This window comes from Bos indicus x Bos taurus, chromosome 4 (genome assembly GCF_003369695.1).
Source record: "Bos indicus x Bos taurus breed Angus x Brahman F1 hybrid chromosome 4, Bos_hybrid_MaternalHap_v2.0, whole genome shotgun sequence".
In the NCBI taxonomy this organism is placed as follows: domain Eukaryota; kingdom Metazoa; phylum Chordata; class Mammalia; order Artiodactyla; family Bovidae; genus Bos; species Bos indicus x Bos taurus.
Genome location: NC_040079.1, coordinates 17,121,293 through 17,144,795, shown reverse-complemented (window position 1 = coordinate 17,144,795; position 23,503 = coordinate 17,121,293). Strand labels below are relative to the sequence as shown.

At 44.5% G+C, this 23,503-nt stretch overlaps 2 protein-coding genes and 1 long non-coding RNA gene across 3 annotated transcripts in view; 1 reads left to right on the top strand and 2 right to left on the bottom strand.

Annotated features, from left to right (window-relative positions):
• Nucleotides 1-9,985, bottom strand: part of ZC3HAV1L (zinc finger CCCH-type containing, antiviral 1 like) — a 15,648-nt gene extending 5,663 nt beyond the window's left edge. Inside the window, exons 1-3 of the mRNA XM_027538877.1 lie at nucleotides 8,902-9,985; nucleotides 7,623-7,758; nucleotides 875-1,133 (exon numbers count right to left, since the gene is read on the bottom strand). Of these exons, the coding sequence (XP_027394678.1) occupies nucleotides 875-1,133; nucleotides 7,623-7,758; nucleotides 8,902-9,272 (766 nt within the window). The 5' untranslated portion in view covers nucleotides 9,273-9,985. The remainder of the gene's footprint in view (nucleotides 1-874; nucleotides 1,134-7,622; nucleotides 7,759-8,901) is intronic.
• Nucleotides 9,164-23,503, top strand: LOC113891154. Its single transcript, XR_003510678.1, has 2 exons — nucleotides 9,164-9,240; nucleotides 22,647-23,503. It is a non-coding gene; the product is annotated as an uncharacterized LOC113891154 (long non-coding RNA).
• Nucleotides 13,494-23,503, bottom strand: part of ZC3HAV1 (zinc finger CCCH-type containing, antiviral 1) — a 51,410-nt gene continuing 41,400 nt past the window's right edge. Inside the window, exons 9-13 of the mRNA XM_027538876.1 lie at nucleotides 22,908-23,010; nucleotides 20,722-20,812; nucleotides 19,038-19,168; nucleotides 18,530-18,660; nucleotides 13,494-16,567 (exon numbers count right to left, since the gene is read on the bottom strand). Of these exons, the coding sequence (XP_027394677.1) occupies nucleotides 16,296-16,567; nucleotides 18,530-18,660; nucleotides 19,038-19,168; nucleotides 20,722-20,812; nucleotides 22,908-23,010 (728 nt within the window). The 3' untranslated portion in view covers nucleotides 13,494-16,295. The remainder of the gene's footprint in view (nucleotides 16,568-18,529; nucleotides 18,661-19,037; nucleotides 19,169-20,721; nucleotides 20,813-22,907; nucleotides 23,011-23,503) is intronic.

Sequence of the window (23,503 nt, the reverse complement as noted above, 5' to 3'; positions counted from 1 at the left end):
CAGGAGGAGAAGGGGACGACAGAGGATGAGATGGTTGGATGGCATCACTGACTCGATGGATGTGAGTTTGAGTGAACTCTAGGAGTTGGTGATGGACAGAGAGGCCTGGCGTGCTGCAATTCATGGGGTCACAAAGAGTCGAACACGACTGAGCAACTGAACTGAACTGAAGTGAATTATTGTGGATTAGGGTGAGTCATATGTGATTTTTATTTCTACTCTCTATTTTCCAAATTCTTCTGTAGTGTGCTTAAAATTTCCTAAAATTTTAATTAAAAATTTTTTAATTCAACTTAATAAAAGAAAGCCATCTCTACATTATCCTTATGTTTCCAGTATGGATAACTATATATGTTTCTAGCCCACCTTCCTCCTCTTTTTTCCTGGTGGTTTAGTCGCTAAGGCATGTCTGACTCTTGCGACCCCACTGACTGTAGCTTGCTAGGCTCCTCTGTCCATGGGATCTCCAGGCAAGAATACTGGAGTGGGTTGCCATTTCCTTCTCCAGAGAATCTTCCCGACCCAGAAATCGAACCCAGGTATCCTACATTGCAGGTAGATTCTTTACTGACTGAGCTATGAGGGAAGCCCTCTTTTTTCCTAACAAAGAGGTTAAGGCTGTTCTTCCTACTTCCTGATCCCCAACTTACCAAGAAGCTACACTGTCCAAACACTTGGGGGCAGTGCTGAAAATAAACTCGAACCCGACCCTCCCTCCTTTGGTTAGAAGCACAGTTCAATATCATAGAACACTGACTGATGAAGCCTCCCAAGGACCCAGCACCATCAACCTACAAAGTGCTTTTTCCCCAGACTCACGTCCAGCTCAGCACTACACTGTGGATAGTGTTTTGTTCATCTCTGATAGCCTCACCTTTATTTTCTAGCATCTTGTGCAGCTTCATGTGCTTGTAGGTGGAAATGATCTGAAAATTAACGACACTTGAGATCTCCAGTTCTTGGTCCTGCAGCAGCTCCAGGGATGTAGCATGAATGAGTTGATGGGACCGCTTGCACTTCTGCAGCCTGCACTCTCCCCTGACGAAGGACTTGCACACGTGCAACTTGGTGCATTTATCCTTGAGGCTGCAGTAACCATAGAGGGCTTCACCTTTGTTGTAGAGCAAACAGACCTGGGACAGAAATGAAGCAACACTTAGGATGTTTGTTTTCACTGTATCTCAAGACAGTAAAGGACAGTATCTCTAAATGGCGCCCTCTGATCATTGATGGCTGTTGAAGTCCCCATGGGTGAAAGGCAGACGGGCATAAAACAGTTCCTCCACTCACATCTCTCCCGTGTAGACTCAGTGGCTCAGTCGTGTCTGACTCTTTGCCACCCCATGGACTGTAGCCCACCAGGCTCCTCTGTCCAAAGAGTTTTTCAGGCTGGAGCAGGTTGCCATTTCCTACCCCAAGGGATTTTCCTGACCCAGGGATTGAACCCACGTCTCTTGCCCTGGAAGGCAGATTCTTTACCACTGAGCCACCTGGGAAGGCCCTCATCTCTCCTAGCTGCAACTAACATTCAGCTGCCCCTCTCTGACCTTCACTCACAGTTGGCCTGCCCTCCTCTCCCAAAGCTGGTAGCCAATGAGTGACTTCTATGCAGGTACAAAAGGCTGGACCCTGCCTCAAAGCTAGAACCTCAAAGTTAGTAATATTTGCTCCCAAGCCTCTGTGTGAATCAGGTCAAGGCCATTCCATCTTGCTTGTAGCTCTCCCCTCCCACTATTTTACCTTACAGATTTTTCCCGAGGATCCCTTCTTCAATATATCACACGTACCTCAATCCCTATGTCAGCCTCTGCCTCCAGGGAAACCAATCTGGACAGGCAGCGTGATCAGATAATTTATTATCCAGACAAGGGCATTTTTAAAGGAGCACTATTAATATTTGCATTGGGACCAGACATTGTGTACCTCCTGACAAGATGCAATGGGAAATAGGACCTTTTAGCAGGAAAGTCTGACAAGGCTGGAAACCCCTCAGTCCCAGGTAAATGGGGACCATTAGTCACCCTAACAATATACCACATGTACAAAAAATTTTTGCTACATAATTCAAGCCTAAATCCAATCAAAGCTCCAGATCAATCAATTTACAGTAAATTCAGGAACATGTTAAATGATACTAGAGGAACACGTTAGTCAAACCTAAAATGTGGGCAATTCTACTGGACACAAATGACCAGATGACCAGAGACTGACACCACAAACGATATCAAAGAACAAGGGGGTGGTTGCCCAAGGACAGAGAGGTGGAGGATGGGTAAAATAGCGCAAGGGAATTAAGAGGTACAAGCTTCCCATCTTAAAGGAAGTCACACAAATATAATATACAGCATAAAAACATGGTCAATATTGTATGGAGTGATGCCATCCAACACATCATTGATTCACTGGACATGAATGAACTTGGGCAAACTTGGGCTCACAAACAGTCGGATACAACTTGGCGACTGAACAACAACAGCAAAAATTGTATGGAGACAGATGGTTATTAGACTTATTTGGTGATCATTTCATAATGTATTTAAACATGATGCATGCGAAACTAACATACTACTTACTGTACATCAATTATATCTCAATCAATAAATTTTTTAAATGGCTTCCTACCTGCAATTGTGATGCCAATTTTCTGAAATGAACACACAATTTTAGTGCAATTCCTACTTCCCCCAAAGAATTCCTATAAAACAGTTTTAGGAATTTAAATGACTGTAAAAACTTATCTGAAAAAGGAAACAAGTGAGAATTGATTAAAGGGAAAATGTTTGAAAAAGGGTTAAGGGCATAGAGACTTACAACATCATATCTTAAAATATAACATACTTTCATTAAACAGTATAATACTGGTTCCAGAATGTACAGGAGATCAAAGAAAATAGATCCCAGATCTAGCCCCCAAATCAGAATAATCTGTTCCTTCAAGATACATTAAAGTTGAGCAATAGATCCGTAAGGGCTTAATACTCTCTTGTAGAAGACTTACCGAACATTCTGATTTTGTGAGTTTTTTACATTTTTATTTGAATGCTTTTTTTTAAAAATGATTCTGGTTTCCTATTTCTTCTTGAATAAATATTGACATGCAATATTTTTCTAGAGATCTGCCCATTTCATGAAAGTTTTCAAATGTATCAGCAAAGTATATTTTCATATTTCCAATGTGTGTGTTTTCCAACACCACCAAGCAATTATCAGCGGACACTGACTAGGTATCCCACAAATTTAACTCAAGTCTGACATGATCTCCAGGAGACAGACTTGGAGTGGCGTCAGGTCACACAGTTTAAGGGATAGGGCTTGGTCCCACAAGCCTAGGACTTCCCTGGTAGCTCAGTGGGTAAAAAAAAAAAAAAAATCTGCCTGTAGTGCAGGAGACCCGGGTTCGATCCCTGGATCGGGAAGATCCTCTGGAGAAGGGAATAGCAAGCCACTCCAGTATTGTTGCCTGGAAAATCCCATGGACAGAGAAGCCTAGCAGGCTATACAGTCCATTGGATCACAAGGATACGACTTAGCGACTAAACCACCACTCACAAGCCTGCCCTCACTTCAGATACAAATCATAAGTCCAGGTTAACACCTGTGCTTTTGATCTTTCAGCTATAGATTAGAAGTTCCCACAACCCCTTCCCTGTGTCCAATTAATTTGCTAGAAAGGCTCACATAACTCAAAGACACATTTTATTTGCTAAATTTCCAGTTTATTATCCCTGCAGACTGCAGCCTGCCAGGCTCCTCTGTCCATGGGATTTCCCAAGCAAAAATACTGGAGTGAATCACCGTTCCCTTCTCAGAGGATCTTCCTAACCCAAGGATCGAACTGGCGTCTCCTAGACCTCCTCCTGCACTGGCAGGCCAGTTCTTTACCACTAGCACCAGCAGGGAAGTATCAAAGGATATAACTCAGGAACAGCTGGATGGAAGAGACACAAAGGGCATGGGGGAGGGGTACAGCTTCCAGACTCTCTATGGCCACCACTCTCCCAGGACCTCCACGTGTTCACCAGCCTGAAAGCTCTCTAAAACCCATCCTTTTGGGGTTTTATGGAGGCTTCCTTGATTAAATCACTGGCCACTGGTAACTGAACTCAACCTCAAGACCCACTACCCTCCCAGGACTGGAGGTGGGACTGAAAGTTCCAACCTTCTAATCACGTAATCGGTTCTTCAGGAAACCAGTCCCCATGTCACCTAGGAACTTTTCAAAAGTCATCACATGAACATAACAAAAGTAATATTTTATTGCTCTCAACATTCAGGAAATTTCAAGAGTTTTAGGAACTCTGTGCCAGAGACAGAGATGAAGAGCAAATATATATTTCTTATTATAAATCATAATATCACAATATTTGGGCTTTCCAGGTGGCACCAGTGGTAAAGAACCTGCCTGCCAATGCAGAAGTAAGAGATGCAGGCTCCATCCCTGGGTCGGGAAGATACCCTGGAAGAGGGCATGGCAGCACACTCCAGTATCTTGCCTGGAGAATCCCATGGATAGAGGGGCCATAGTGGTCCACAGTCCATAGGGTCGTACAGTTAGACACACTGAAGCAACTTACATGTCCATACACACTGCGATATGTGGGCCCGCTGGTTTTTTTGTGGGGGGGCGGGGCGCCACATGGCACGCAGGATCTTAGTTCCCCATTCAGGGATGGAACTTGCACCCCTTGCAATGGAAGTGCAGGGTCCTAACCACTGAACCACCAGGGAAGTCCCACCCCTTACTGACGTTTTACATACACTGGACCTGCACTATGTGCTGAATCTTTGGGAGACAGGTAAAAAGGGATCATCAGGTATTTTCACACATGAGACTCGAGGTACCATTTCTGCCTCTCCCACCTGCTTGTCCATGGTCCCTGCTGTCTAAGTGGCCGTGTTTTGCATCACATGACTGTGCTGTGTGCTAAGTCGCCTCAGTTGTGTCCAACTCTTTGCGACCCCATGGACTGTAGCCCACCAGGCTCCTCTGTCCATGAGATTCTCTAGGCAAGGATACTGGAGTGGGTTGCCATGCCCTCCTCCAGGGGATCTTCCCTACCCAGGGATCGAACCAGGGTCTCATTATGTCTCCTGCATTGGCAGGCAGGTTCTCAACCACTAGCACCACCTGGGAAGCCCCCATGACACACACTACCAGCTTCAGATGATCAACGTGAAGGCAGGCTCCTGTCATAAATGCAGCCAACCCATCAGCTGCTCACAGAACACTGACATAGACTAATACAACAGAATGAGGCTGGACCCAGACACTCGGGGAGAAGCCATAAAGAAAAAAATTCAGTAAGTTTAACAATATAAAAACGCTACGTTTCTATTAGTCAAAAAAAAAAAAATCCATAAACACTAAAGGTAAGTAGAAGTGCGCTCTCCCCTAGGTGCCGCATCCTCCTCTCCCTTCCTGCCAAGCACCTGCTCCAGCTGCTGCTGGGACTGCATCAGGCAACATGGCTGGAACGAATCTGGCTCATGACATACCAAACCTGGCTTCAGAACCTGAAATCAGAAAGCACATGGACACCGAGTAGAAGCCTGTTGGCTCCTAAGGCTGACTCCAGACTTCTGAGTATAGACTGCTGCCTGGTGGGCAGCCTCTACCAATTACCAATTTTTGAGCTCTACCCATTTTTGAGCTACCAAAGATTCTAGCTCAAACCCCCCCACCACCTTCTGAATTTCTTCCCTGTAGACCCTGAAATTCCTCTGAGTTAAAGTGGGACCACAATCATGAGCTACTCTGTTTTCCTAACATCCTCCCTTCTTCCCATCCCCTTTCTGGCAAGGTGTGTGTGTGTGATAAGTCATTTCAGTCATGTCTGACTCTTTGCAACCCTATGGACTGTAGCCCATCAGGCTCCTCTGTCCTTGGGATTCTCCAGGCAAGGGTACTGGAGTGGGTTGCCATGCCCTCCTCCAGGGGATTTTCCTGACCCAGGGATGGACCCTGTGTCTCATTATGTCTCCTAAAGTGGCAAGCAGGTTCTTTACCACTAGCGCCACCAATATAGAAAGTGTCTATGACAGAATCATTGTGCTAGATTAGAAAACTCTACTTTTAATTGGAGACTTCTTGTAATATCTTCTTTGGTGATTCCAACCCTTTTTTTTGAAAATTCTTTGTGTATAGCTAAACAGATATAAGTGTGCTAATTTTGCCATTATAGCAGTTATGATGAGTACTTTTTAACCATTTGAAACCACATTATGGAGTTGTGAAGCAATTAAAATTAATGTCTCAGTTCAGTTCAGTTAAGTCGCTCAGTCCTGTCTGACTCTTTGGGACCCCATGAATCACAGCACACCAGGCCTCCCTGTCCATCACCAACTCCCTGAGTTCACTCAGACTCACATCCATCGACTCAGTGATGCCATCCAGCCATCTCATCCTCTGTCGTCCCCTTCTCCTCCTGCCCCCAATCCCTCCCAGCATCAGAGTCTTTTCCAATGAGTCAACTCTTCACATGAGGTGGTCAAAGTACTGGAGTTTCAGCTTTAGCATCATTCCTTCCAAAGAAATCCCAGGGCTGATCTCCTTCAGAATGGACTGGTTGGATCTCCTTGCAGTCCAAGGGACCCTCAAGAGTCTTCTCCAACACCACAGTTCAAAAGCATCAACTCTTCGGTGCTCAGCCTTCTTCACAGTCCAACTCTCACATCCATACATGACCACTGGAAAACCATAGCCTTGACTAGATGGACCTTTGTTGGCAAAGTAATGTCTCTGCTTTTGAATATGCTATCTAGGTTGGTCATAACTTTTCTTCCAAGAAGTAAGCGTCTTTTAATTTCATGGCTGCAGTCACCATCTGCAGTGATTTTGGAGCCCCAAAAAATAAAGTCTGACACTGTTTCCACTGTTTCCCCATCTATTTCCCATGAAGTGATGGGACCGGATGCCATGATCTTCGTTTTCTAAATGTTGAGCTTTAAGCCAACTTTTTCACTCTCCTCTTTCACTTTCATCAAGAGGCTTTTTAGTTCCTCTTCACTTTCTGCCATAAGGGTGGTGTCATCTGCATATCTGAGGTTATTGAAATTAATGTCTAAAGTCCCCCAAAATAAATGGGGGCGAATACTTGTAACAAATGTGACCCAAAAAGGGATTTGTAGTTAAAGATATCTTATGAATTAACAGAAAAAGACAAATGCCTGGATAGAAAAACCAGCAAAAGTATAAACAGGTAATTTACAAAACCGAGGCTTCATAATCAGACAAAACTAAACTCAAATCTGCCATTTACTATGTGACCTTGGGCAAGTTATTTAATCAAACCTCAGTTGCCTCACCTGTAAAACGGGAACAGGCATACTTCACTCACCAGTTACTAATAGCTTAAGATAATTGAACTATCAATAATTAGCATTCAGTAAGAACTCAAAAAAAAAAAAAAATTCCACAAACCATTATTATTATTTCTATCCCACACAGGTCCATCATTCCTTGTATGTCAAGATGTATCAAAGCCCAATAAAATCTGAGAGTCCAGGAAGGTCACCACTGTACCACACCCGCCCCCTTCCCCTCAGGCTGTCCTGGGCAAGCAAACATTTGATGTTCTTCTCCGACTCTTTTCACGAATTTGGGCAATATGAGGGCGACTCACCTCTGGTAGAAGGCAGGGGTCATTCTGTAAAAGCAGGACCCGAAGCTGGGCCTCGTTGAGACCAAACAGTCCCTGTTTTTTCAGAACCTGGATGTTGACAGGCGTGTGAATATCATGAGAAAGCGTGCAGGTAGACCTAGAACCACAAAGGTCTGGATCAGAGGCCCAGATGAGGATGGAGCCAGATCGTCAAATCCCTGTCCTCGGGTGGCTTTCAACTACAGTCTGGCGTGTATCCTGTGTGTTAGTCGTTCAGTCGTGTCCCACTCTTTGCGACGCTATGGACTGTAGCCCGTTGCCATTGCCTTCTCCAGGAAATCTTCCTGCCTCAGGGACTGAATCCCCGTCTCCCCCTTTGCAGGCAGATTCTGCATTGCAGGCAGATTCTTTACGGTCCAAGCCACCAGGGAAACCCTGGACCCCCTTACGGTCTAGTAAGCTCTGATAATAAGAAAGCTGGGATAAAGTAACTCCCCTCCCAAAGCCATTTCAGGCTGAATAAAGACACTTTACGGCCAAGGGGACCCTCTCCCCCAGTCACCTGCTTTGACGGAGGGTCCCAGCCGGTGGGGTCTGCAGACGTCTGCACTGGCCTTCTCCACCCCAAACGGCTGCCCAGCCCACCATCCCCCAACCTTAACAAGAATGCATGCCTCCTCCCCCACCCACTTCGGGGCGCTCGAGACGACCAAGGAAGACTGGAGTCAGGAGGCAGACTAAAACGACCTCACACAAATCACCCCACCCTCCGTTTCCTGGCGGGGGTCGACCTAGATCGCGCGTTCTAAACCCACAGAGCACAGACTCTCTTCTGCTGAAACTGTTTAAGTGGGAAAAGCCGATTTCTTCGACAAAGGATCCGTGAATTCCACGGGTCCGTAAATGGCGGCAAAAGGGCCCCTGAAGGAAAAGAACTCAAAAGTCCAGATTTATCCCGGCCCTGATGTGGAGGACGGGGGGCGGGGAAGGAGAAGAAGCTGCAAATTTGGGGCGGAGAGAGGTGATTGAGAAACCCAAATTGAGACGATCTTCCGTCTCGTTCCGCAGCTGGGAGCGCGGGGGAGGCCTCCGCCCGAAGGACGTGGAGGGGCCCCTTCCCCGGGCTTCCCTTCTGCCCTTCCAGAAGGGGTCGTCCGGCCCGGATCGACGACCCTCGTTCTCCTTTCCTTCTGGGTCCAGCTCCCGGCTGGACGGGTCAGGCCCGCGGCCTCCGCGCCGAGACCTTCGCGTCCCGCCCGCCGCCCCGCCCCGCCCCGCCCCGCCCGGCCCGCAGCCTCACCAGCAGTCGCGGTTCGGGCACTTGCCCTGCATGTGGCGGCGGCAGAGGTGCAGCTGGTCGCAGCCCTGGCACTCGCCGCGCTGGTAGCGGGCGCAGAGGCGCGCAGAGGACACGGCCACCACCCGCCAGGCCGCAGGGCCGCCGCCGCCGCCGCCGCCCGCGCCGGCCGCAACCTCGGCCTCGGCGTCCCACGGGCCCTCCCGCACCTCCACCTCCTGCAGCAGGAAGCGGTCGGGCCCGGCCTGGCGCAGCACGTCCCGCAGCCGGGCCTCGGAGAGCTCCACGTGGCCGCGCAGGTCCTGCAGGAACATGCGGCCGCCGTGGGCGCACAGCACTTTGGTGAGGAAGGAGCACACGGTGGGCTCCGCCATGGTCTCGGCCCGGCTCCCTGTGCGGAAATCCGAGGCGGGCAGACTCCTCCCAGTCACGTCCACGACTTCAAACCCGGTTCCCGGGAAGGGCCTGGGAAAGGGCGGGCGAGGGGCGGCCGTGCGAGAGAACAGCCCCGGGGCCCGGGGCCACCTGGGGCGCAGATCAGGCGAGGACAATCCTGATCCGGCGCCTGCTCTACGTCAGGCACCCTTGAAGGTTAAGTCCTCACCTCGAGGGACTTGTATAGTCGGAGGGAATTGGGAAATACTAGCAAGGGCTGCAAAGAAGATGGAACAGGTAATGTGGTAGAAGGTGTGGTAGCTGGGCGGCCTTAAGGAGGCGATCTCAGGACTTAGCCGCTAGCCACAGGTGGTTTTGGGGTGCTTGAAATGTGACCAGTTTGAAGTGGGATGTGTGAAATATACAAAGACTGGATTTGGAAGCTTTAGAATGGAGAAACTAAAATTTTATATTAACGATGTTAAATTGATAATATTTACATAAAATGTTATAATTTCATCTGTTTCTTTCACTTCTAAGGCAGCTATGAGAAAATGTAAAGTTACACACGAGGCTCACTTAATGCTTCTGTTAGACAGCACTGGTTTAGACCTGTAGGTTTGTTAAATGTTGGTGGCTTAGTCCTATCTGTCTCTTTGTAACCCCATGGACTGTAGCCTGCCAGGAATACAGTCTGTTCATGGAATTCTCCAGGCAAGAATGCTGGAGTGGGTTGCCATTCCCTTCTCCAGGGGATCTTCCCACCCAGGGATTGAACTCAGGTCTCCTGCATTACAGGCAGATTCTATACTGTCAGAGCCACCAGGGAAGGTTTGCTAAAGAGCTTTTTGCCCAAGGCCATGCTGATTTAATGAGCATTTTTTGAGCCAACTCTTAGTGCAGCCATGGAGTACTGAGATGGATAAAACATGATTGAGGAACTCACCTGGTCGAGTTGCTATCTTGCAAGGTGGTTGTGAAGATTAAATAAGTTAATGGCATGTGAAGAAGCTAAAGAGAAAGTCCACTGGCCAGATGCTCAAAGATCTTTTCTGCCATGTTAAGAAAGTTGGACTTCAGAAGACTTTGGGAAGCAACTGAAGGAATCTCAGCTGGGGAGTGATCCCTCTGGCTAGAATGCTCCCAGGCATCCCTATCACCATCTAGTAGTCTTTTTGTCATTCAAAACTGAGCTTAAAAGTCTTCTCTTTGGTATGGCCTTTCCTAACCTCCCACTCTAAAGTAGCATCCTGGTCTCTGGATGGAACTTACCGCTCATGTTTTTCTTCTTGTTTATTTATATATTTGTAGAATTCAAGCTTGTGAGAGCAGAAATTTTGTGTTCCTTGCTGTATCCCCAGCACTTAAAAACAGTGCCAGGCTAGGGGCTTCCCTGGTGGCTCAGTGGTAAAGAATCCGCCTGCCAGTGCTGGGGACACAGGTTCTCTCACTCGTCCAGGAAGATTCCCATGTGCCAAGGAGCAACTAAGCCATGCACCACAACTACTGAGCCCACAGGTGGCAACTGCTGAAGCCCATGCGCCTAGAGCCTGTGCTCCAAAACAAGAGAAACCACTCCAATGAGAAGCCTGCGCACTGCACCTGAAGGCCTTCACGCAGCAGTGAAGACCCAGCACAGCCAAAAATAAATAAATAAATAAATCCTTTAAAAAAAGCCCAAAAAACAGTGCTTGGCTATATTGTAGGATAAGTGTTTTTTTATGATTATTTAATGTTCTATTATTAAATTATTATATATAATATTACGTATAAATGTTATTTGATTTAATACTTATTTTTGGCTGTGCTGGGTCTTCATTGCCACTCGAGGGCTTTTTCTAGTTGTAGCTAGCAGCGGCTCCTCTTCATTGCAGTGCACAAACTTCCCGCTGCAGTGGCTTCTCTTGTTGCGGAGCACAGGCTTCAATAATTGCAGCACACAGGCTCAGTAGTTGTGGCACACGGGCTTAGTTGCTTCTTGGCACGTGGAATCTTCCTGGATCAGGGATCCAACCATTGTCCCTTGCACTGGAAGGCAGTTTTTTAACCTCTATACCACCAGGGAAGTCCCAGGATAGGTGTTTTTATTTTTATTTTTTTTAATTAGTAGTAGACAATTTTTCAAGCAGGAAATTAGAAGATAGTGAAATAAGCACCCATATATATCGATTTCCTCGAGTTATAAAATCTTAACACTTTGTCCTATTTTATATGCCTGACTGTTTTGGCTGAGAATTTATAAGTTTCATTTTGTAGATATTTCTAGATGCTTCAATCCTAAATACTTCATTAGGCATGACTTTTAAAAATGGTAGATTTCCCTACATAATCTTTATTTTCATAATTAACAAAAGTATCTGTCATTTTCCTGAACACTTCTAATGTGGGATAGAAAGGTGTTTTGGAAAGATCTCTGGCCGTAATAAAGAATGGATTTCTAGAAAACCAAGACAGAATTAAGAAAAAAACAGAAGAGAAACAGCTGAGGGATTATTATCTTAATTTTTATTGTGTTGAGTTTGCAGTGAATGGTCCATGGGGAAGTGCTCAGTGGGCTGTTGAATTTACAGGTCAACAGCTTAAGAAAGATTGAAGAGAATATTGATTTGAGTGTCATCAGAGAATAAGGAAACTGGAGCTTTGACAGTTGATAAGCTCACTCAGCACAAATAAAGAAAAGCAGAGGTGGGAGGATCGAACCTTGGGGAGTAGCAACATCAAACATTTCTGAAAAATTTGAGAGCCTGCTATGACAAATAATCAAATAGAACGTATAACTAAATGGAAAAACTCAAAGCATTTGCTTGGTTTGATGTCACTTCTATATATTTGAGTGTGGGTGCTTTGACAGTGATGAGTTGGCTATATATTATTTCCATTGAGGTCCAAATCAAATGGCAGTTTTACTTTCACTTTAATTATATCTGTGGACATGAGTTTGGGTAAACTCCAGGAGTTGGTGATGGACAGGGAGGCCTGGCATGCTGTGGTTCATGGGGTTGCAAAGGCTCAGACACAACTGAGTGACTGAACTGCACTGAACTGAATGCTACTGTATTTCCCAGGTGGCTCAGTGGTAAAGAATCAGCCTGCCAGTCTAGAAGACTCGGGTTCAATCCCTGGGTTGGGAAGATCCCCTGGAGGAGGAAGGTGCAACCTACTCCAGTATTCTAGACTGGAGAAATCCCATGGATAGAGAAGCCTGGCAGGCTACAGTCCATGGGGTCACAAAGAGTCATGCACAACTGAGCAGCACATGCTGCCATATAGATGTTTTCTGTCTCCACCCAAAGCTTTGTGATTAAAAACAAATGGTTGGGACTTCCTGGCAGTTAGGAAGTGCTAGTGCTAAGTCATTTCAGTCGTGTCCGACTCTTTGCAACCCCTCGGACTGCAGCCCGCCAGGCTCCTCTGTCCATGGGATTCTCCAGGCAAGAATACTGGAGTGGGTTGCCATTTCCTTCTCCAGGGGATCTTCCCGACCCAGGGATCGAACCCGTGTCTCTTTTGTCTCCTGCATTGGCCGGCAGGTTCTTTACCACTAGCGCCACCCGGGAAGCCCTAGAAACTGCCTGCCAGTGCAGGGCACATGGGTTCTATCCCTGGTCCGGGAAGATTACACATGGCCTGGGGCAACTAAACCCATGTGCCTAGAGCCCGTGCTCCGAAACAAGAGAAGCCAATATGATGAGCCGCCCACGCTTTCTGCAACTAGAGAAGGCACACATGCAGAACAAAGACCCAGTGTCACCAAAAATAAATAAAAATACTCCTTCCTGAAAAAAAAAGAATGGAGAAGGACTTTTGAAGGCGTTACTAATTGGACAACTCTGCTGATCATTTACATTTTTAGCTGCCTCCCACTGGCCCTGTTCCCACTCCTAAGGGGTGTCAGCAGTTTCCACTGTCTCCCTCTCCCCTAAACAGAAGATGTACCAACCGACTGTGGGCTTCTCCATCACCACCACCCAGTCTTCCCCTGGCGGTATGCTAAAGGCTCCTTGGTCACTGAGTCCAGGAATGATGAAGCCGGAAGGGGCAATTCACATCCTTTAGCCACCCCGCCCCATTGAAAAAACAGGTGTCTGCAGGTGACTATCTTTTAGGAGATACCTGGAAATAGAGCAAATACAAGCAGTGGAGCCAAAGTTAATATTTATTTTCTTGTATTAGAATCTCAAATGGAGCTGGGAGGAGAATAAGAAGAAATACAACTCAGCTACTGAATTATAAGAAGTTGAACTTTATTCAACAAATTTTATCCAGTGTATCAAGCATTCAGCTGGGTATGCAGTGTGGCACAGTGAACAAGACAGGTTGACTCAGCTCTCATGGAGCTTACACGCTAATGCAAAAAGCGGACAACTTTAAGTCAGGTGCTAAAAATGATCAAAGCAAGATGCAAAGTGTTTTAAAAACCAGGGATTTGGGAGGCAAGCATCCAATTTAATCTATAGGAGGACTCCTTATGGAGGCTAGTAAGCTAATCTAAAGATGCTAGATATTAACTGAGTGAGTCTCACTGTGGTCTTTTGGAAATTGACGACTTGTTGGTTTTGTAATAATTGAAGGCTTTTACTGGCATTGAGTGGATGTGGCTAGGGATAAGAGATGCCCCTATGGTGTATGGGTCAGTCCCATACAAAGAAGACTTATTCGGTACTCTATACGACTTCCTAAGGTCCTACTAGACACTTATATAGGACCAATAGCTCGCCTGAAAGGATATAATTCTTTTTTTCCTCTTAGACAATCTGTCATTTGTCTTGTCCTGCTAAACTAATTTCAACTAAGATAATTTCGTTCTTCCCCTAACTACATACAGAAAAGGTATATGGTCTGTTGTAACTTACCCTAATACTGGTTCTCATTCTGGTGTCACTTATACTTCTAATCTTTCCAGTACTTCTTTATAGGAAGTAGCCTCCAATCGACCCTTAAATCCAAACCTATTCATTATCAGTAAAAGTAAATATCTATTTCATGATGTCGTATAGCGTGGTCATGCTGGAGCATTTACATATTGATATTCATTTTATCATTATTACAAACTTCTTGCCTTCTGGTTCTCCATTATAATAGTTAGGGCAATAAATTGATTTCTTAAGAAAAAAATTCATGTAGATGGCAGTATCTGAATCATCTCAGGACAGCAAAGGGGATGTTATCATACAAATTATTTGCTCTGAAAATGGTGAATAGATCTGATAAGGTTTGTGGTTGCCATCATAATGGGGGTGGGGGAGAGGGCGCTACTGGCATTTAGTATGTGAGAGCCAAGTATGCTGACTATCTTGCAGTACACTGGACAGCTGCTCACAGAAAGGAATTACTCTGCACCCTATACGAATGTAGAATGTCTCCCTAGACATTCGTGTATGACCTACAGCTCGCCTGCAAGAATATAGTACTTCCTCATTATCTCCATTTCGACAATCTGTAGATTTCCTTTTTTTTTTTTTTTAAGGTTTTTTAACTTTTTTTGGTCTGGTCACATGGAATATGGGATCTTGGTTCCCTGACCAGGGTTTAAACCCGTGCCCCCTGCAGTGGAAGCCTGAAGCCTTAACCTTTGGACTGCCAGGGAAGTAAGTCCCTGTTGGAGCCCTTTTAAGCCAGAGAGTTGTAGAGATCTTTGCACTGATGTAAAACCTAATATAAAATCAACTCTAATGCTAATTAATTTTTATAACATATCTGCTGGAAGTAATTATAACATGAAATGTTGGCGACTGGTATGGAATGTTGAAAATTGGAAGGAAAACCCTCATTCATAATAAGAAAGGCACTCTTGGTCCAGGCACCTCAGCTGCTCTAAAAACTGATTGTGCTACAATTCCACACAATCTGTTATATTTAGAAAAAGAAGCCCCTCGCAGGCGCGAGGCTAGTTTGCGGCACTGTTCCCTTCGTTCTGATTCTGTCTCCCTAGGAAACTAACCTCACCTCCTTAGGGGGCCTGTGCTTTAGTTGAATGGCCCTAATTGCTTGGTGAGCTTCAACTAACATAGCGAACGACTACAACAGCACTCGGATTTATCAGTCGTGATTGTGTGAATCTGGTTACTGCAACTCGGTCCACTCAAAATACCAGCACTTTATATATGTCTGACCTGAAAAAAAGCCTTCTCTGTAATCATATTAGTTAGAATATAAATGTCTACTTTGCCCAAATGGGCAGTTAATTCCAGTTGGTTGCTGCGCTCTGAGCCATATTTAGCAGCTCTTTTTATTGCATTTCAGAAAGCGTCAACTTGGATGAATACCCTAAATAAACGTAGCGATAAAGAAATGCATGCCCTCAAATCAGTGTCACCACAGAGATAAGGTACAGTACTGCAGTTATGTCTTGCTAGCATTTAAATTGCCCTTACATTTCTGCCCCCCGCAACTATATTCCTATGTATTTTCCCTCAGCTTTCCACAATTTTCCAAGGCTGTACTGTCTTATGTCCTTATTTCAATAGTAATTTTTAGATTTCACTTAAATTTCCCAAATAAATTTTCTTTCAGTTTAACCAAAACAAAACCAAATCATGCAATCAATTAAGAGTAGTTGGGGGAGAAAGGTTGCAGCATTAACAGAAGTTTTAGAAGTGAGTCTTTACCGGTTACATCTAAGGTAATGAGTGATTCCCAAACTTATGACACATTTCAATCCTTTTCTTGGCTGTCAACCCCAAAAAAGTGATTTAGTTGGAGTGGTGTGTAATCTGGACAGCGGAAATTTTTTTTAAGGCTGCATGGACTGTGCAGCATGCCAGATCTTAGTTCAGGGATCGAACCCATGCCCCCTACATTGGGAATGCGGAATCTTAACCACTGGATCACTAGGGAAGTCCCCTGGACAGTGAAGTTGTTTAGCGCTTCTCAGATGATTCAAATGTGCAGCAAAGTTTGGGAACCACTAATCCAAGGCATTTATAGGAGAGAAAACGTAAGTTTAACTATTATCTTTGTGGAAGATCGGGTCCTGTAACAAAATGGTTATGGCATCCTATATGAGGCTGTAGCCATCATTTCTAACTAATCAAGCAGGGTTTCTCTGATCTCTCTGGTTCGGTATATTCAATCACATATTCTGGGTAAATCTGATCTTTCTGAAAGATGACAAAAACAGAGGGATTCAATCTTGTATCCACACAGCTGTCATACTGCAGAGGGGGACTCCGGTAACTTGTATGGCCTTCAATGAAATTTCCAACCAGGACTCGGGCTACAAACATAACGATGTTTCTGGAATCAAACGGGCAATTTTTATGGGAACTAAAGGCATCTTTTGTGAAGTAGTTTCCTAGAAATAATCAGAAGAAAAAGGTTAAGAATTATTATAAAAGAAGGTATGTAGTTATAAGATTATTTACACATAATCAGATGATAGGCATTGACCAAGTATATGTCAGCAATACCTTATTGATACTAATAACTTTCCTTTGTGCTTAGGAAAATATTTATTATGCAAGTACACTTGAATACAGTGTATAACCTGACAGAATTAACAGAAACATTTGTAACTCTGCAGAATTCATAGGTACAATGTTGAGCCACTGGGTAGAATGACTAACTGTTGATATCACAGTGGTCCAGTTCATGCAAGCAAGTTGAGTTGTAACTAATAAACCAAAGATACTCCAACAAAGGCCATTTTATATTGTGTACATTTTAAGGAAGAAACATCATTTATTACTGTGCGAAGGTCTTGGGGAAAGGAAAAGGGAGAGATGAGAGATGTGACATGAGCCAACAGTTGACCCTGGCAGAGCTGGTCAGACACTCAATCTATCGTCCTCAACTACAAGACAACCTCTGATAATCACTGATATCTCCACACTCACCAGAGCAACAACCATTTCCTGACAAATTCAAATTTCCTATTTTTATTTTTATTATTGCCAAGGGAACAAAATAACCTCTTGACAAGGGTGAAAGAGAAGAGTGGAAAAGCTGGCTTAAAACTCAACATTCAAAAAACTAAGATCATGGCATCCAGTTCCATAATTTCATGGCAAATAGATGGGGAAAAAGAAACAGTAACAGATTTTATTTTCTTGGGCTCCAAAATCACTGTGGATGGTGACTGCAGCCATTAAATTAAAAGACACTTGCTCCTTGGAAGAAAAGCTATAACAAACCTAGAAAGCGCACTAAAAAGCAAAGATACCACTTTGCTGACAAAGGTCCATACAATCAAAACTATGGTTTTTCCAGTAGTCATGTATAGATGTGAGAGTTGGACCACAAAAAAGACAGCATTGAAGAATTGATGCTTTCCAATTGTGGTGCTGTAGAAAACTCTTGAGAGTCCCTTGGACTGCAAGGAAATAAAACCAATCAATTCTAAAGGAAATTAACCCTGAATATTCGTTGAAAGGACAGATGCTGAAGCTGAAGCTCTAATACTTTGGGCACCTGATGCAAAGATCTGACTCATTGGGAAAGGCCCTGATGCTGGGAAAGACTGAGGGTGGAAGAAGGGGGCAACAGAGGATGAGATGGTTGGATGACATCACTGACTCAGTAGACATGAATGTGAGCAGATTTCAGAAGATAGTGGAGGACAGAGGAGCCAGATGTGCTTCGGTCCACAGGGTTGCAAAGAATCAGACATGACTTAACAACTGAACAACAGAAAATGTCTTTCTGCCCGTTGAAGGAAAGGAGTCTATATTGCAAAATCTGATATTCTGTGAAAAAACTAATTGATATTGATAAACTATTACTTGTTGCCTTAAGGTGAGTGATTCTTTGGTTTTTGTTTGGTGGGTTTCTGGATTTTGAGATGCATGAAGGAATTTAGGAACAAAAAGAAAGCCAAAAAGATTTGGTGTGACCAGCACGGCCTGTGATGGGAAAAGACCTCATCTCCGTCTTTGACTGGAATCCATCAGTGGAAAGAGAAGGGATGGACATAGGTCAGGAAGAGCCATGGCCAGAACTGAGTAGCAGTGGTAGACAAAGTCATCAACAAAAGAGAAGATTTTGCAAGATATATGAGGTGCTCTGGTCTCCGCACCCCACCCTTCCCATAAAACACAGAAGACAGGAAGGAAGCCGGGCTAAAGTGCAGGAATCAAGTCCCACAGTGATTTCCCACTCTAATTTGGAAATTTCAGATTAACATGAGCTTATTTTTTCTCCAGGAATGCAAAAGCCTGCAGGTACTGGTTAATACAAAATAATATATCTCATAATAGGAGAGTGTATAGTAGAGCCAAGTGTTGGCTCTACTTGTTCAGCTTCTCTATTCCATACAAACCTTTTCCATATTTGGTGTCATGACTTCCATGTAAGAGCCAGTCAAAATTATTCTTACAGATAGATGCCACGTTGCTGCGTTCTGCTGCACAAAATAGGATTTGCTCTTCTCTCTTCATCTCGTTTTTCTTGCTAATACGGAAAACGTGAGACTTAACATGGAGAACATTCCTCACCCACTCCAGTTAATAACGTAAATCCCAACTAAAGTCTAATTATCTTAAAATTGTATTCCACCAGCTTTCAGAATGGAGCTACTAACATTAAGGCAACAGCTATAAAAAAAATAAATATATGAAAACTTTTAAATGATAGACACATGAAAGCATTTAATTGTAAAGCTAAAACTGAAACAGAGAAGTTTGAGCTTACACTATGAAAACACAACTAGAGATTGAAGAAACTGTTGACCACTAAAATAAAAAAGTGAATATAAATCTTCAAAGATAGGTCTTCACTAATCCTTTCAAACTTTATGTCAAGAGAAGCCCGTTACGGTGGCCACCCACCTTTTAAAAGCCTCCAAGAGCTGTGCGTTCTGGACCTTCTTTATCTTTTCAATCTTGAAATTTCTCATGGAAGCTTTAAAATGATCACTCACTTTAGCATATTCTGGAGTATTGCTAGGGATTTCAAGCAACTGAAAGAAATTTTAAAATATGTAAATGTGAAGCAGGAAACACTTAAGGCATGATGGGGCTTCCCTTGTGGCTCAACTGGTAAAGAATCTGCCTGCAATGCGGGAGACCTGGGTTCGGTCCCTGGGTTGGGAAGATTCCCCTGGGGAAGGGAACGGCTCCCTACTCCAGTATTCTGGCCTGGAGAATTCCATGGACTGTATAGTCCATGGGGTCGCAAAGAGTCGGACACGACTGAGCGACCTTCACTTTCACTTCATGTCCCTCTGTGGGCTTCCCAGGTGGCGCTAGTGGTAAAGAACCTGCCTGCCAATGCAGGCGATCCAAGAGACTGGGAGCTCGATCCCTGGGTCAGAAAGAGCCCCTGGAGGAAGGCATGGCAACCCACTCTAGTATTCTTGCCCAGAGAATCCCGTGGACAGAGGAAACTGGAGGGCTATAGTCTATAGAGTTACAAAGAATCGGACACGACTGAAGCGACTTAGCACAGCACATGTCCATATGTGTGGCCGTCTATGCCATGGAGTATCCTTGCCAGGCCTCTGACAGCAGGTAGGATAAGCTGGCTTAGGGTTTCCACATCTGATAGTTCATTCCAGTGATGAACTAGATGGCCTGGAGCCCATCTGTTCAAGGCTAACAGAGCATTAGCCTGAAGGCAAACACTCCTCCCCGCCCCACACCCCCAGGTGTGTGATTCAGTGACCTGTGACTCACCAGTGACCTGGTGAGTTCTTTGCTTAAAGCCAGTGCAGGGGCAGAGGCAATGGAGGTACCCAAGGAGCCCAAGCAGAGTTGGCTGCACCCAAACCTAGCCTCTGATGTGGCTAAATGATCCAGGAAGAACCTTGCCCTGGGACTTCCCTGGTGATCCTGTGGTTAACAATCCGCCTGCCAATGCAGGGGACATGGGTTCAATCCTTGGTCCAGGAAGATTCCACATGCTGCAGGGCCACATAGCCCGGCACCATAACTACTGAACTCGTGTGCTGAGGCCTGCATGCCCTAGAGCCCGTGTTCTGCAACAGGAGAAGGCCACTGCAGTAAGAAGCTTGTGTACCACAACTAGAGATTAGCCCCTGCTCACTGCAACTAGAGAAAACTGACAACAAAGACCCAGCACAGCCAAAAATAAATAACTAAATAAAATTTTTAAAAAAAGAGTCGCCCCAACCAGGTAAGCTGAGGCCCACTTTGAGTCCCATAGAAACCTGCTTTTTAACTCCAATTAATGAACAAGTTGCTCTTACTGTGAGTTCCAGTTTGCTCATCTGTAAGGTAGAAAAGCAAATATCTATTTTACAAGTTTGTCATGAGCATCTGTCCCAAGCAGATCGTGTGCGCCAGAACTCTGGTAACAGTGAGGTGCCCTTCTACTTTGGGAAAGTGGCACGTGACACAGTCACCATTTGGATGTTAGCCTTTGAATCTCGTTTCAAGAGTTTTGCAGAAATGATTCATTCACTCATTCATTCATTCAACTAAACACATTTGTAGCAAAGTACTTTGTTTCATCTTTAAATAATTCACCCAGTACAAAGTAAAAAGCAAGTACCTCAAAGCCATTCGAGCCTGGGACGCTTGTGTCCGGTTGGGGAAGATATATCTTGATGAAAGGTTCTGATGAGGTCTGCCCCTGCTGAGGGCTGGAAACAAGAGACAGAAAGAAATTCATCTGGCTCCCTGTTTGATACACCCAAGTGATTTTCTTTGCTTAACTTCAACTAAGCTGAGGTTCCTCTGGGAATTTTCTAAGTCCTAATGTGTTAGCATTAAGTAAGGCTAGGGGACTTCCCTGGTGGTCCAATGGTTAGGAATCCATGCTTCCAATACAAGGGGGACATGAGTTTGATCCCTGGTGGGAGAACTAAGATCCCATGTGCCTTGTGTTGTGTTAGTCACTCAGTCATGTCCAACTCTTTGCGACCCAACGGACTGCAGCCCACCAGGCTCCTCAGTCCATAGGATTCTCCAGGCATAGCCAAAAAGTAATATTAAAAAAAAGTAAGTTTGTCTTACAGCTTCTCTTCCAAATGATAAATATTTAAATACTTTAATGGTATAGGGAAAAGAATCCTGCCTTTCCTGTATGAACTGTATTTCAGGAAGAGTAACCATACATTTGAGGGTTCTCCACCCTCAAATAGAGAACCCCTAACATGTACATCAGAGAAGGCAATGGCAACCCACTCCAGTACTCTTGCCTGGAAAATCCCTTGGACAGAGGAGCCTGGTGGGCTGCAGTCCATGGGGTTGCTAAGAGTCGGACACGACTGAGCGACTTCACTTTCACTTTTATGCATTGGAGAAAGAAATGGCAACCCACTCCAGTGTTCTTGCCTGGAGAATCCCAGGGACAGGGGAACCTAGTGGGCTGCCATCTCTGGGGTCGCACAGAGTCAGACATGACTGAAGCGACTTAGCAGCAACATGTACATAGGGGTTTATCACATAATTTTCTTTAAGTTTGATATTTTCCATTTTGAGAACATTACATTTTAAAAAATGCTTTAAGGAAAAAACTCTTTAAAAACCTCCTTTCATAAAATGAAAATTCTTTTGGAATGAAAGAAGCTGGCCCCAGTTTATATGTTAAGCTCTGATTTTCATACTGTACTAGTATAGTACAAAACATTCAATATGTTGTAAGGAGCTCATCAAAAATGCTCTTGTTCACTTCTCTTCAGATTATTCAGAGTAGCACTCACAGCCTTTATTCTATCCTAAAGCCATGTGTCTCCTCTGGGTTTGTCATAGCAGGATTTAAGCTCAGTTCAGTTCAGTCAATCAGTTGTGTCTGACTCTTTGTGACCCCATGGACTGCAGCACACCAGGCTGCCCGGTCCATCACCAACTCCCAAAGCTTGCTCAAACTCACAGCCATGGAGTTGGTGATGCCATCAACCATCTCATCCTCTGTCGTCCCCTTCTCCTCCTGCCTTCTATCTTTCCCAGCATCTTGGTCTTTTCCAATGAGTCAGTTCTTCACATCAGGTGGCAAAAGTATTGGATTCAAGCTACTTCTTTCCACAAACACCCACAAACAGTTTTCTCAGTTCATTTTGTTTTATATTTATTTATTTGGATGCACCAAATAGTCGCAGCATGCAGGATCTTTAGCTGTGGCATGTGGGATCTTGTCCCCGGACCAGGGATCAAACCGAGGTCCCTGCGGTGGGAGCATGAAGTCCTAGCCACTGGACCACCAGAGAAGTCCCAGCAATGTCGTTTTGACTGGGTTTCTATGAGCAGACAGAGCTGTCACACTGAATCCCTTAGCAAAATTTCCTTTAAAAATGCATTTTCATCAACTTTGTCTTTCCTCAAAGGCTTTACCAGGCAGCTGCTACATCCCTTTTTTCTCTCCATTTCTCCCTCAAACTCCCACCCCCTGTAAATCCATTCCACAAAACTAAAGATACTCAGAAGAACCCAGAACAGAACAAAAACCCAGTAACTGTGCATCTGATTCTTTCCTAGGCACAGCCAGCCATTCTCAGCTGAAGAAACTGAGCCCAGAGTAAGAGGTCTGCTCAAAGTCCCCCGTGAATCTGAGGAAAAGACAAAGTTCCTACTCTAGAATGCTTTTAGTCACACTGTACTACTTGGTCAGTACCTTACTCATAGTTAAAGCAAAAGGAAATTGCAGTGTTATGTGAGCATGAACATTTCAGAAAACAGGGTCCAGATTCATGAGTGACTCGAACATCACAACATGTGCCAGCAAGCACAGACACTCACTCTTGTCTGCGTTTCACCTGCTCCACGTCCCAGTAAGACACAAACGTCGGCCTTCTGATGACATCCTTTTGGGTCTTGGAAGCTATATTGGTCTGAATCATCCCTTCAGACACAAAAACAAAGAGAAAACACAAATCATGAATTGGTCCTAGGAAATGATTTATCTTTATTTTTCAGAGACTACTAACATAGCTAGTATTCATGACTCAACTATACATGCATGAATTGAGAAAATCCTTTCAGATGGAAACCGCTCATGATAAAAATGAATATCCTTCACTGGCCTTAGTATAATATCCAGAAAACAAAGAGGTACATGGGCAAATTGCAGTTAATCAAATCTTTCAATCAAAGTCAGGTGGGAAAGGGAACTAGGGCAGCCAGATTACGTCACCCATGACCACTGGCCTCAACCAGGCATCAGTGATTATGAGTTGGAACATGGTAGGTATATTTTGAAAGTATTTTCCTACCTCAAATGTGAAATGTTAGTTTTAATTCACACATGTTGTACACCTGGGTCTATGCTGCAGCATGAGTTCTTTAAAAAGTAAACTATCATACATTGTGAATAAAAGCATAAAATGGCACAACCA